Source organism: Triplophysa dalaica, chromosome 20, assembly GCF_015846415.1.
Source record: "Triplophysa dalaica isolate WHDGS20190420 chromosome 20, ASM1584641v1, whole genome shotgun sequence".
In the NCBI taxonomy this organism is placed as follows: Eukaryota; Metazoa; Chordata; class Actinopteri; order Cypriniformes; family Nemacheilidae; genus Triplophysa; species Triplophysa dalaica.
Genome location: NC_079561.1, coordinates 13,004,976 through 13,019,087, shown reverse-complemented (window position 1 = coordinate 13,019,087; position 14,112 = coordinate 13,004,976). Strand labels below are relative to the sequence as shown.

At 35.2% G+C, this 14,112-nt stretch overlaps 1 protein-coding gene across 3 annotated transcripts in view; it reads left to right on the top strand.

Moving 5' to 3' along the window:
* The window catches only part of mitfb (melanocyte inducing transcription factor b), a 30,898-nt gene extending 16,787 nt beyond the window's left edge, over nt 1-14,111 (top strand). For 2 of the 3 annotated variants that reach the window (XM_056732934.1, XM_056732936.1), the window contains exons 3-10: nt 4,771-5,004; nt 5,894-5,992; nt 7,928-8,039; nt 8,243-8,335; nt 8,556-8,612; nt 8,693-8,768; nt 8,897-9,044; nt 10,329-14,111. In XM_056732934.1, coding sequence (XP_056588912.1) covers nt 4,771-5,004; nt 5,894-5,992; nt 7,928-8,039; nt 8,243-8,335; nt 8,556-8,612; nt 8,693-8,768; nt 8,897-9,044; nt 10,329-10,742 — 1,233 coding nt within the window. In that variant the 3' untranslated portion in view covers nt 10,743-14,111. The remainder of the gene's footprint in view (nt 1-4,770; nt 5,005-5,893; nt 5,993-7,927; nt 8,040-8,242; nt 8,336-8,555; nt 8,613-8,692; nt 8,769-8,896; nt 9,045-10,328) is intronic. The other variant, XM_056732937.1, reaches the window with a different exon arrangement.
* The last annotated feature ends 1 nt before the right edge of the window (nt 14,112 follows it).

The following is a 14,112-nucleotide window of genomic DNA, read 5'->3' as shown; positions in this document are numbered from 1 at the left end:
ACTATTAACTTTTTAACATGTCTAATCATTAGTATTTTTTATTACATTTAAAGCAATTTAAAGTTTGTTGTGAATATATTTGTATATATTTTTTTCCAAGTTGCTTTTGCACACTTTTGCTGAAACACCTCAGGGGATTTTATGAAGGCGTTTATGTTCTTGTCAAACAACAGTTTTCAGTATATGTGTGAATTATACTTTATTTAAATGTTGTGCCCCTTGTTAACAGAAGCTGATCACACATTACAAGACCACCCAACACGCCAGAGTCAGTTTTAACCAAATCCTATTGAATGAATGCAAAACAAAAGAGAATTTTAGGCTGTAGGCCTTCTATAATTTATCTCTTGCTAATATTGCAAAAATAAAACTGATGTCCGAAGCTCAGTTTACATTGATTGTAAAATGAACAAAAACAGATGGAAAAAATATAGGAGATATAGAGTTAGAAAAAATGTAGGTAAAAGAAAATTGTTGGTCCCCATTGACTTCCACTGGTTTTGTACGTACTCTATGAGTTTTTGGATTACCAACATTCTTTAAGATATCTTCTTTTATGTTCTGAAGGAAAAAGAAAGTCTTAAAGGTTTAAAAATGATAAATGATGACAGAATTTTAATTTTCGGGTGAACTAGCCCTTTAAACGATGCAACGGAATATCTGTTGGACAAAAGATGATCCTTCGATGTCTGGTCCAGATTTCTTATATGAAATGAGTAAAAGGGCATGTACTACATAATCTACCGTAGTATTGATGTTCAGTCAGTCGTTACTTATGCTAAGCTGATGATATGCCGGTCCTTCAACCCACCAAACGCCGGTCGACTGTTAACACACACTGCCTTCTATTGTAACACATGCAGGTTTTATTGTAAAACAAACACACGCGATGTGGGTTTAGCAACAATATTTATAAAACAAACAAGTGCAGAACATGCAGAGAAATAGATTAATGAGCAAAAAACTACAGTACAGTTATAGAGTAAATGTTCATTTGAGTTTTCTCTACTTATTGAAGTATTTAATTGCAAAATTGATACATTATAGATATAGATTGGGAAATAAAGACTAACATTTCATTGTCCCTAGTTCTTATTTATGTTCAGTTAAATAAATGTGACCCATAACCTTTTTTTCATTATCGGTTATCTTATGTAGGGTCATTGGGAGGGCTGGAATCTGTCCCAATATCTCCGGCCACAGACAGGGAAACACCCTGAACAGGTGGCCAGAGCTAAAGTCTGGTACAAATAATTAATTATATTAAGAATTATTAGTCACACCATAACTTCATACATGAATTTGTGCTATTTTACAGTTAAAATACCAATGACAAGCAAGTGTTCTCCACAAATGTGTTATTGGTAGCGTATTTGAAAAATAATGAAAAGTGGTTGAAACTACCTTGAACAGAGAATTTTTCTTTGGTTTTGTTATAATTTAAGCTTTAGAAACATTACTCGCTTAAAAGGATGGTTCACACAAATATGAAAATTCTGTCATGAATTAATAACCCGCCCAATTGTTCCAAACCTGTATAAATGTCTTTGGATATTGGGATGAATGTTAGCAACTGAGATTTCTGGGACACCATTATCCTTAGTAGGAAAAATTAAAATATTAGAACTCTTTGCTTTCCTTAATTCTTCAAAATATCCTCTTTTGTGTTCAAAAGACCCCCAAAAAATTATAAAATCATTTTTTGGTAGTCAATGGTGTCCCAGAAATGTCAGTTGCTTACATTCTTCCCAATATCCATCTTTATGTTCAACAGAACAATGACATTCATACAGGTTTTGAACCATTTAATGATAAGTACATTTTTGGGAGAACTATCCCTTTAAGTCTACAAATGACCGATCTGATCTTAAACATCACATTACCATTATACATGAGAGGGCGAACGCTTTTTCCTTTTTTTTAACAGAATTAAAATGACCAAACGATCAAAAGAAAGAAAGAACAAAAATGTTTGAGGCTGTCCGTCACTGACTAGCTTAGCAGCCCCCTTCCCAAATCTACACGAAATTAGCTTAGGTGTACCAGGCTGAACCTGTGGAGCTTAAAGTGAAAACATTCAAGCTCAGATGAGTTTGTCTAAAGACCGATCCCCCCCTCATTAACCAAGTGACCCTTGATCTTTTTAGAAATTAAGTACAGGATCAGGTTAAGGAGGGAGACAAAGGCAAGAACAGTCTTAGCACTCACCGAAGGCTAATTCACGCAAGAATGCCTTTAATTAGCAGCGCCCGTTTCATTCCGCGGCATATTTAACATTGGGAAGAAGGAAAATAGGATGAAAACACTGATGTAGGAATGTATTTAGAGGATCAGTTTCCCTATTGGCTGTTCACGCAAAATATTACAAACGAAAACAAACAAAACAGACAAACAAAGTTCGGCGGCACAACGGCTTATGGAATTGACTTTTGGCATTCCCGCTAAAAGAAAGATGCTTAATGTGGAGCTTGTTCTAGTCTTTGAGACGGGGTTGACGCAGTTAATACACAACTTTTCACTGCCGCCATTGTAACAAAATCAAAACTTGTAAAGTCTTCCCATATTGTCATTATACATCATAACTTTCCCATTTTTTTCACACGATTGCATGAATGCTGATATATACTTTTTCAATGTTGAGATCATCTACAGCCTAAAGCTGCAAGATATGGAATTCACGGTTGACATTCATTAAATATGTTTAACACCATTTATTTAGAGGCAGTAGCACATTTACCTAGTTTGAGATCATAACAGTTTCATTTTATGCTAAAATCAATTATGTTATAAAGTAATGTTGTGTTATAATCAGAAGCATTGAGAGAACTGTAAACGTGTAACGTGTTAATGAAGCACCACATCTACAAAATTTTGATACATACTTTCTGAGCTTCAATTCCTTACATTATTCAGAGAATAAAGATTTTAGAGAATCTCATCATAAAATAAATGTTTTTCTCTAATACACATGTCTCATAATTAATCTTACCCCTTTATTCTATACTTTTTGCAACCTTCTTTTGGTCAAGATAACAGCTTTTTAAAGTATGAGTTTTGTGAACATCTCACAAGAGATCCAAGACAATTCCTTCATACACGACCACTCCAGGCAGGTGCTTCTCCTCAATCCAAACTTAGATCCACACTTGGCCCATAGCAGGGAAAGTCAGGTTTTATAGACATACATTAGACATATATCATGTAAACACTTTTATTCTGGATGCGATTAATCGTGTATCAGCCCTACATTTTCCTCTTAGAAATAAATACATTCAAAAATTATAACCTTATTTATTTTCTGCTTTAACTGGTTCATCTTTTTTTTTGCTTTCCTCCAAGAACTGTTGAGGGGTTCAGTGACGATCTTGCAGTCTGCGATCACACATCAGTCTTTCTCATGTGCTGAAAACTGTGTTCGGGGGCAGAAACTCTCTTCTGTAAATAGGATGGAGGTGGGAGAATTTTGAGTTGCTGGAGTGAGAGACTTCATTGTTTTAACATTAGGCTGACGTCAAACATTGCTCCGCAAATGCTCACAGTCATATTTGACAGAAAACAGCACAACATCAATAGTGTTTGTTGTGTCTTGGCCTTATTGGTTAAAAGACAAAACTGATCAGTTTCACAGTGTTTTAGGCACAACCAGCTGCCTTCCTATGCGGTCAAGTCAATTTCATGGAAAGTAGTTTTTAGTAGGTCAAATGGTTTGTGTCAGTGGTTTATTTACAAGCGTTTAAATATGCTTGAATGTCATCGTTATGAGTTTACAAGTTTGGAGGATCAAGTTTGGAGGATCTTAGTATGTGTATTTTTAACAATATAAAGGTCATTCTGTTTTTTTAAAGGGATCATTCATCTAAAAATACAAAATTCTGTCATCATTTATACATCTTCATGCCATTTAAAAAATTGGGTAAAACTATTTATTATATATTTATAACATTTTATTTTATTTTATTCACATACTTTTTATGGTGTAATGATAAAATAACAATTACGAAACTACTATCTCTGTGGTCATGTGCGTCATGTTTTAAAATGTGCTTTGAGTCATGACAGGTCAGAAAGTATGAGTATAAAGGTCATTTTATTTAAATGCCTCACAGGGAGGAGGAACATACAGTAAAGGCAGTTAAGGGATGAATAAAAGTGCTATGATTCGGATGGGAGTAAAGTTTGGAAAATTACTGTTAATATTACTAATTTTACAAATAATATGCTATTAGAAATGTGACCTGGTGTTTAATAGCTTGTGGTTTGAGAAAGATTTTATTGTTAAAAGACTGGAAAGTTCCTAAAAAGAAACTGAAAGTTACAGATGTTGTAAAATCACAGTGTTTGTGAAGCCTTTGCTGGTTTGATATTTGTTTTTTATTTTTAGGTGAGGTTGTTTTGGAATTTTTACTCTATTCAGGTTGATGTATCTCAGATCTCAGTAGTTAGAGAATAGCGCTAGCAACGCCAAGGTCATGGGTTCAATGCCAGGGAATAGCACATAGTCAGAAACAAGTGTGTAGAACAATGCTATGTAAGTATACCAAATGCCTTAATGTAACAGAATGTTTGTAAGAGCAAGGGGAGATGCTCGAGAGTCATAGAAAAAAAAAACATTTATATAAAATTAAAACATTACTTTACATGAAAAAAATGACTTAATTTGACAATCTTTTTCATTGTATTAGCTATAGATCATCCTGTGATCATCCATCAGCTATCATACGGCTTGTGACTTGAAATTTCTCCTCTCTTTGTCTCTCTCTTTCTCTGTAGGTTCAAACCCATCTTGAAAATCCCACCAAGTATCACATCCAGCAGGCTCAGAGGCAGCAGGTGAAAGCTTATCTGTCTACCACTACTCTGGGAGGAAAGCTTGGATCGCAGGCGTTGAGTTTGCCGTGCCCCAGCCAGGCCACAGATCACGGGGGAATGCCTCCGGGGCCGGGCAACAGCGCCCCAAACAGTCCCATGGCCTTACTGACACTGAACTCCAACTGCGAGAAAGAGGTACTGAACCTGTGAAAACTGTGAAAAAAATCTGAATATTTCAACTATATTCATGTAATAGTATGCAGGCATTGTTTCTACACCAGAATAACAACTCCAGATTTTATATCAAATCTTTACTGTTTTGATGTTATAATGTGTACAATACAAATGAGATTTAGACTACTCTTAAGCACAAATTCAATGTTAAAAGAATCAAAATATCTACAAAGCATATATAAATTCTATTTTTTATAAAGTAGACGAAGTCTGTATTTGTACCAGCAATATTTTTTGCATTGTGTTTTTTTTTGTAACAATTAAACAAATAATTTCCCCAGATTATTATCATAATGTAAAAAATTACTTGATTATTTATTTGTTGTATTGAATTAACCTACTGATAATAAAACACAATATCTAGACAACAATTTCTTATTGCTGTATTACAATCGACAATATAGGAAATACTCAATAAATAAAAATAAAATCAATAAAAAAAGAAATCAATAGTCACACTTTAAAGACCCTTACATTAATACAATAATTTACACTAAAACAAGACAAATTGACAAATTCAATGACAAATGTTTCACATTTTTTGATGTCAAATAAGATGACTTCACATGCTGATGCAAAGCAAACTAAAGATCTGCCTCAAGCAGTGAAGTAGCAGAGCGATCCGCCCTACTGTTAACATGTCTGTGAACAGCTGCTGTGTATCGCGTCATCACTAACAGTGTGATATAGAGAGTTCAGTGCTAAAATGAGTGTTAATAGATTACAGAGTTGAAGGAATAAAACAACTTTTTGACAAAGGAAATTATTGATTTGAGCTGTTGCAGTATTCCAGCATGGAGATTACACTTGATTTATTATCCTCTGACAGCTTTCTTTTTAATTTTCTCAGATGGATGATGTCATTGATGACATAATTAGTTTGGAATCAAGCTACAATGATGATATAATGGGACTCTCCTTGGACCCTGCGCTTCAGATGGTCAACACGGTACATCTTACTTTTTCCCTCTACTTTAACTGTGGGGACCAATGAGACAACATCATTTTCAACTGGTTCGGCTGTTTATTTGATCTGAAATCGCAAAGGCAAAATGGGTTTTAAAGTGTGTTCCATGACGGTTTCATTGGAAAAAAATAAATGTTATGTGGCCCAAACTTACAGTGCCCTCCACTATTATTGGCACACATGGTAAATATGAGCAAAGAAGGCTGTAAAAATAATTTGCATTGTTTCTCATTTTGATCTATTATCAAAAAAATCGACGAAATTCCATATTACAAGGTTACCAATAATAGTGGAGACAGCACTGTCAACTTCCTGTAGACCTATGTAAAGAACGAATAAACGTTCAGTTGTTTTCATTTAATATAATACAATTAATACACAATAAAATATGAATATAAATTAATATTCATACAAATTAAATATAAAACAAATTGTTATATTACTGGGCACAAACCAGACTGATAACTTAGGACCAAGCGCGTGCATTCTATGAAACTGTCCATACAAATATGTGAATTAGTAAAATCGCATGGGAAATGAGATACATAAAGTTTTCCAAATTCATTGAATCATACAAATCAGGGCTGTACAGTGCATCATATATGTCGCATACTGTATGCTACGAAAAAAATTCTCAGTGTTTGTATGTGATGTTAAATAATGGCACACTGCTATTTTACTTAGTTTTAGTCCATTTTGCGATTGAAACTCGTTTTCCAGCTGCATTGAGTCCAAATAAGTAGATTCAGACTCGCGGACATGGAATCATGTCATATAGATATATTATCTGGCTGTTCTGCGTGAATGAGCTGCACAGTTTAACTTATTCCTCACATGACACTCGTAGATTTGTCTGCATCTGCACTGTATGAGGATATGAACACATGAACTTTATCTCCAGAGTTGCTCTGAAATCTTATTTCACAAAGCATTTCACTGATTGAGTCAAACTTGCTGTAACTTAAGCCTCTTGGCAACAACCCGTTAAAATAAAAGTCCCGTTAACCTGAACACTCGGATGAAAAAAAATCTGTAGTGTACTAAAGTATTTTCTATAGAAAATTGTAGTACCCTTGTTGTAAATTGATGAACTGTAGTCAAAACTGTAGTATACTATAGGAAGGTTCAAAACCCTATAGTGTCTAGGAGTTTTACTGCAGTTTATTATAGTAAATATTACACCTCTAGCATCAGTGCTATGTGCAAAAAGGCTTAACGCACAGCCCTGTAAGTGCAAATATGGTAACCAAACTATTATATCCAACTATTATCAGGATTGTGTGAAGCTGCATACCTTTATATTTTGATATATTTGTGTTGAGTTATTGGTGACAATAAACTCATTATTCGGTCTCAAAAGAAGCCAGAGCTTTCTTTACCTGATCTGTCTCTCAGCAACTGCCGTTTTCTCAGCTGCGGTGTAAGGAACGGTTTACCAAAAGTCAATCTTTTACTGTCTATTGTTTTTGACCTTTTTATGTCTTTCTTCTGTGGAATCAAGGTGGAGCTGAGTACAGCAAAGATATTAATATTAACAAGATGCGTCACTGCCATTGAAATTAATGGAGCGGAACACAATGCTCAATACGGCCGTCCTAGCGAAGCTTTTCGCTTGCGTAGTATCTAAGGCAACATTAAAAATTATGTTTTTTAAGCACAATTGGATCATAGGAAACAAATGTTATGGTACAGTTTACGTTATTTTTAAATGTTGTTTTTAAATAGGTCATTTAATTGGGATTTTAGCCGGCAAATGTAGAAATATCACTATTTCCCATTCACGTCCTGTTTGAAATGTGTAATACCTGCCCTAACTGCGTGGAGGCGCATTGCAAACATGGCCGCCGAGTGGCACGACTTCCCTTAACGGACTTTGAGTACAGTCAGTTGAGTTTTAAACATTTTATTATGTTGTAGATTCCTGTGACGGCCAATCTCATGGACATGTACCCCAGCATTCATCCTCCTGTAATTTCTATCAGTAACTCCTGCCCTGCTAACCTATCCAATATTAAAAGGGAATACTCTGGTAAGTCACATTTATCCACACTGACTCTAAATAAAAATCATTAAAGCTGCTTTTTCAGACAGCGAAGTTTATACGGCAAAGACCCTTCAGGCCTTTAAAACAAATGTGTGTTTGTATTGTAATGTGTTTTACCTCAAGCCATTTAATACAGAAGATAACAGTACGCCTAAAGAAATGTAAAAATGTCATCATGTGCTGCATAGTTATTCCATCTCCAGCCATGATGCACATGATGGAGAAGCCCAGCTCCTGCGGCAAGTTTGAAAACTATCAAAGGCCTGAAGGGTTTCCTGTGGGTACGTCATATGATCTTCTCCATCGTCTGCATGTCTGTGTTTCTCTAAAAGAAAATGATTTGTTAAAACCAATTATGTTTTATAGGAACTAGTGGTAGGTGATGAAAAAAATACATATAAATAAACTGAAGCAGGACTCTACTACTTTTGCAAAATGTGACAGTAAAACCCTCTGTCCTGCCTTCAGTTTCTCCTTTCACATTTTTTTATCTTTTTATAGAGGCAGAAGTTCGCGCTCTCGCAAAGGAAAGGCAAAAAAAGAACAACCATAATCTGAGTGAGTTGAGGTTATGTTGAATAGTGTCTTGAGTCAGTCGTTTTTGTGGTGTGTCATTTGTTTTTCTGCATCTTTTCTAGTTGAGAGAAGACGAAGGTTCAACATCAACGATCGAATCAAAGAACTGGGGACTATGATCCCGAAATCAAACGACCCGTAAGGATCAAAGTGTTCAACTGAATTGAACTAAATGAACAGACGATTTTATCACACCGGACTGTAATACTTGTTATATGTGCTAACGTCAGCTGAGGGTTTGCTTGTGGTTTGTGTGTGTTCTTCAGGGACATGCGCTGGAACAAGGGCACCATTCTTAAAGCTTCTGTGGACTATATCAGAAAACTTCAGAGAGAGCAGCAACGTGCCAAAGAACTGGAGAACCGTCAGAAGAAGCTCGAACATGCCAACCGTCATCTGATGCTCAGGATACAGGTGAGTCAGGACTGTGAACTCTCTTCATTTAAGGAAAGGAATACCCTTGTGTTGTCATCAAATAGTATAGAAGACAATGAGAAATACAGTAATGTGAAGGATTGAGAGTTACTGTATGTTCACACTTCAAAATCTGCCCAAATCCAAATTTGATCAAATCTGATTGGAATTTAGCAAGTGTGATGAAAAAAACACAAACTCTTTCTAACGACGTTCATATTTGATATGAAATCATATTCAAAGGACATATCTGGAAGTCTGCTTCGGTCTGACTGCTCGGATAGGATTTTGTGTAGTTTATGTCATGTTCATAACACGTTAAACATAAACAGACGTCGTTCCAGGAACAAGGTTGTTGTCAGTTTGCGGATTAAGATACAGCACCAGCTTCCTTTATTTTTGACAGCATTATATTATTAATCATAACATTATAATAATGGCTGAGAACTGCTTCACAATCTGATAAACAGATGACAGTATGAACATTATCTATTTTCAGGTTCCACTCAAATAATTTTACATAATATTTTAATAATGAAATAAATGTTAAATCATTAAATTGAACTCATCAAATATAAAATAATTCTTAATATTGAGGCATTTTATATGATATCAGTAAATATCATTGTATGATATCATACATTCATTGGTAACTAAAAGTGATGTTTAATTTTGGGAAATTGACACATTTAGCCTTTATTCAATTGAAAATTGAAAACGATGTATTCATATTGCATGGTTGTCCTCGTAAACTGAATCTTAGCGTTGGGAAGAATTTAGAAGGCTTGGCAAAAAACACAAAGATTGCTTTTAAGTACGATAAGCTCCGCCCCCATATATATTGGGTCCAATATATTGCATCATCAAATCTATAGGTTGTGAGACACCTCAGTTGCACCAATTTTGCATTTATGTTACATAAAAGAACATGATAACGTCTGAATTTGTCTTTCCAACCCTCTCCCCTTGCGAAAATCATAAGAATAATGTTCGATTTCAAATTTATAATACACAAACTTACAAAACATGGATAAGACATGTATCAAATGAAAGCTCTCACTTTCAAGAATATTACTGTGTATTGCATCGATCTAACACTTTGGAGTGTAAAATTACTGTTAAATTGTTTCTCTGCATCTTATTGGCTCAAGGACATCACTTTTGGCCACAACTGTACCACTGATCATTAAAATCACTGGACTTAACCAAAATAGTTACTGCTTTACTCTCGCCAGCCATTGACATGAGCCATCTTTCTTTATGTAATACTCTTCACTGATCCAGGAGTTAGAAATGCAAGCTCGAGCACATGGACTTGCCATCGCCTCTTCTGCGCTCTGTCCGTCCGAGCTGGCGGCCCGGGCTATAAAACGAGAGGCAGCCCTCGGAGACTGCACCCAGGATATGTACCCCCACGCACACCCGTCTTCCTGCCCGGACATGGGCCGAACGAGCACCCTAGACCTTAATGACGGTACAATCACCTTTAACGACGGCCACCGTTCAGGCCCTAACCTGTCCGCTGATGCGCGGGCATATGGTCTCGTCCCGAAAGCACGCGGAGCTAAACTCGACGACATCCTGATGGACGACACATTGTCACCCGTAGCAACGAGCGACCCGCTCCTCCCCTCCGTCTCGACAGAAAGCAGCCGTAAGAACAGCATGAGCATGGAAGAAAACGAACATGTTTGTTAGCGCAATAAAAACTTTTGTTTTGGCGGTTCTGTTGAGATTGACACTTTGAACGGGGAAGAAGAAGAACTGCCTTTGTCAAGCGCAAAGTTATATTATTTTTGTTTACACTCATGTTACTGTGTTTCAACCTTATCCCTCCTGACGTTTTTATGTTGTTGTAATACGTTATCTGTGCATAATATCAAATCATGATCAGTTTCATACTGTAGATTGATTAAATTTGCATCTCTGTTTAGAATATCATTTAGTCAAATTTGGGATTGTATAAAAGTGCACTTGAATGGTGTTTTTTTCTGGTTGTATAGTAGCAAATTTGCGCAGAGCTTAAAAAAAAAATCTCATGTATATACTTGGAACGGAATGAAGGATAATAGTCGCAATTTAACTTATGAAGATTTCAAGTGACAACTTCACTAAACATTAGCATTACGCTGTTAAAATGGAGCATTTAAAAATGGTTATTTACTCAACCTTAAATAAAGTCGTCAAACCGACATTTCCCATAAAATTGTAGCAGACAGCTCAAAAATCGTGGTAAAATTTGAAACACGGATAGTGTACTTGTTACTATGTACCAAAATGTTACGGATTGCATCTTTAACATAAATCATAAACATCCATAAATAAGGAATCACAAATAATTTTGACTTTATCTAATGTAAAAGTCTTAGGTTCAACAGTTGAACCTAAATCATTTGTCAAATATAGAGGCCAATATTTTTTCTATATTCAGTATTCAGTGTTATTTTTTATTTTATTTTATTTGGTCTGATGAGGATCATTTCATGTCACTGGTTATTCTGCTGCAATAATAACATGTATTCCCTAAAGCTACATGTCCGTAATGCACATGCAAGAAATGCACATTCGATGGTTTCACTAATGCATGAGCAATATTCATCGTCCTGTGCCAAAATCCTTTAGCAATACTCAGCTTTATACCAGCAGTGAATCATTTTAGAAGAAAACCACTGGACAGCATATTGTGGGTTTTATGGTCTGTTATTGTTAGTTGCTATTTGTGTCATTGAAGCATATTTTTAAAAACTCTCATGGTCAGGCCGTGATTATGCGCAGTGCCTTGGTTCTTACGCAAAAGTTCTTCGGTTTTCTATTTAATATATTTTTTGAATATTACGTATCTAGAGGAAACCTGTGAATTCAGTGCTTCTCACAGAATATAGCACTGAAAACATCCACAGGAATGTGAATTCATGAACACTGAAAGAATAACAATAATATACCTGTAGCAAACTTCATTTCAAATCATTGTTCTTACAGAACAAAGAATTTTTAATCATTTAAAATTGAGAAAAAAATGCTCATACCTTAAAATGATAAAAATTGGAAGAAAAGAATGGCATAACAATGTTTATATATTCTAACACTTGTTTTTTTTCTATGCTTGAATAATGTAAAATGACTGCCTGTGTATGTGTATAATAATAAGCTGTATTGTTACTGTATATTTCTGCTGTAGTGAAGGTACTGCTATTTGCCTTTTGAGAAGCATCCGTGTGTGCCACTGTAATGATCATATAAGTGCAACTATTACTGTATCTGTTGTTTTATAGAACTATGCAAAGGTTACTTTGAGTTTAGAAATCAACATGTGTTTCATTGAAAGATTGAAGATGTAATGTACGTAGTGAAGGCCGAAACAGAACATTGTAAAGTGCCTTACATTACAAACCTTGTACTTAAAGAAACAGGTCAGCCAAAAATGAATATTTAGTTGTCATATACTCACCCCCATGTGTCCCAAATTGTGAGTTTCACAGAGCACAATGGCAAAAATTTTAAATGAAAGTGGACGGGGACTAGAGCTGTCAAGTTCCTAAATATATCCATGCGCTATATTCCAAATCTTTGGAAACCCAATTGAAATTTGTCTTGATATAACTGTTGTTATTTGTTGAAAGTATTCAACCTCAAATATTAAGATATCTGCATATTTATTACAGCATATGAAGGTGAGTATATGACGACAGTCAGAACTGTTCCTTCTGACAGTTCACCCAAAAATGAAAATGATTTCGTCACTTACTTGCCCTTGTGTCATGTCAAACTTGTATGACTTTTTTCTTCTGCAGAACACAAAAGAATATATTTCAAAGAATGTTGGTAACCAAACAACACTGGGACCTCGTTGGCTTCTTGTATGGACACAAAACCACTGAGACATTTCTCAAAATATCTTCTTTTCTGCGGGATGAAGTCATATTAGTCTGAAATTATATGAGAGTGAATGAGCGATGAAAGATTTTGAATTTCGGACGGTGAACTGTCTCTATAAATGTTGTTTTTACTATTTATGTGATTTTAGACTTTAGTCTTAGACTGTGGTACGTACTGCAACTGGCTTAAGGGTTCGATCCTCAAGGGAATTAAAAGAATCTTGCATAGTGATCTTCAACGAGAACACAGAAACAGGGTGTGACTCAAAACTTGGCCTGACTAAACGTATATTCCTGCGTAAAGTACACTGTAAAAAATACCTGTAAAAAAGCAGGAATATTCAGGCAGCTGGGGCGCCTGAAAAATCACATTTTTAAACCCATTGTGTAAATATGCAGTCTATTTCTGTAATTAGATATTTTTACCATATTTCAAAAATTTGTCAAATTTCTGTAAAAAGTAAAATTCTGTAAAATTACAGTTTTTACAGTGAGGGGTTGTCTTGAAGCACTTTCAAGACTAGTGTGTATTATGTCTATGCTTGCTTGAAAGAAACTACTGAAAGTTGACTTGTCTTTGAATGTAATACTATACAGTGTTGACTACTAAACGTTGCCAAATTCCATGTGAAAGTGTCTATATATGCAGTTATGAATAGGAAGCTGTTACGTATTGTATTGTGGATTTGTAGCAAAATGGCTGCAATTTTTTCTGAGCAATAATTCAGACAATCAGGTAACAGGTAAAGCACAAGAGAGGTGAGGTGCCTTTAAAACTCTGCATGGCTTCCATTCAAACTTCAACCAAACGTTTTTTTAAAGAAAATACATATTGGTTTGTCTTTTATGAAAGTTTTTCGGATTTTTGTTTTGTTATACTTTTGTATTATGTTTTTGAAGCTTAACCAAATGTTATTTAAGAGAATGTTATTAAGAGACTTAAAATAGTGTTTAATGTTTTTTGTTGTTGTTCAATTTCCTTATTAATTGCTTGCGAATTTATAACGGAAGTCAGCCCACTTTTCACCTATTGGGGAAATCACTCCTTTCAGTCAAAAGATTTTTATAAAACTTCAACTGGAAGCTTCATGATGAAGGTTGATGGTCACAGATGTGGCCGTGTCAGTGTTGGGGTTAAACGTGACAGTTGTATTGCGAATGGAAGTGTCCATTAAAATAATATTCAATGGTTT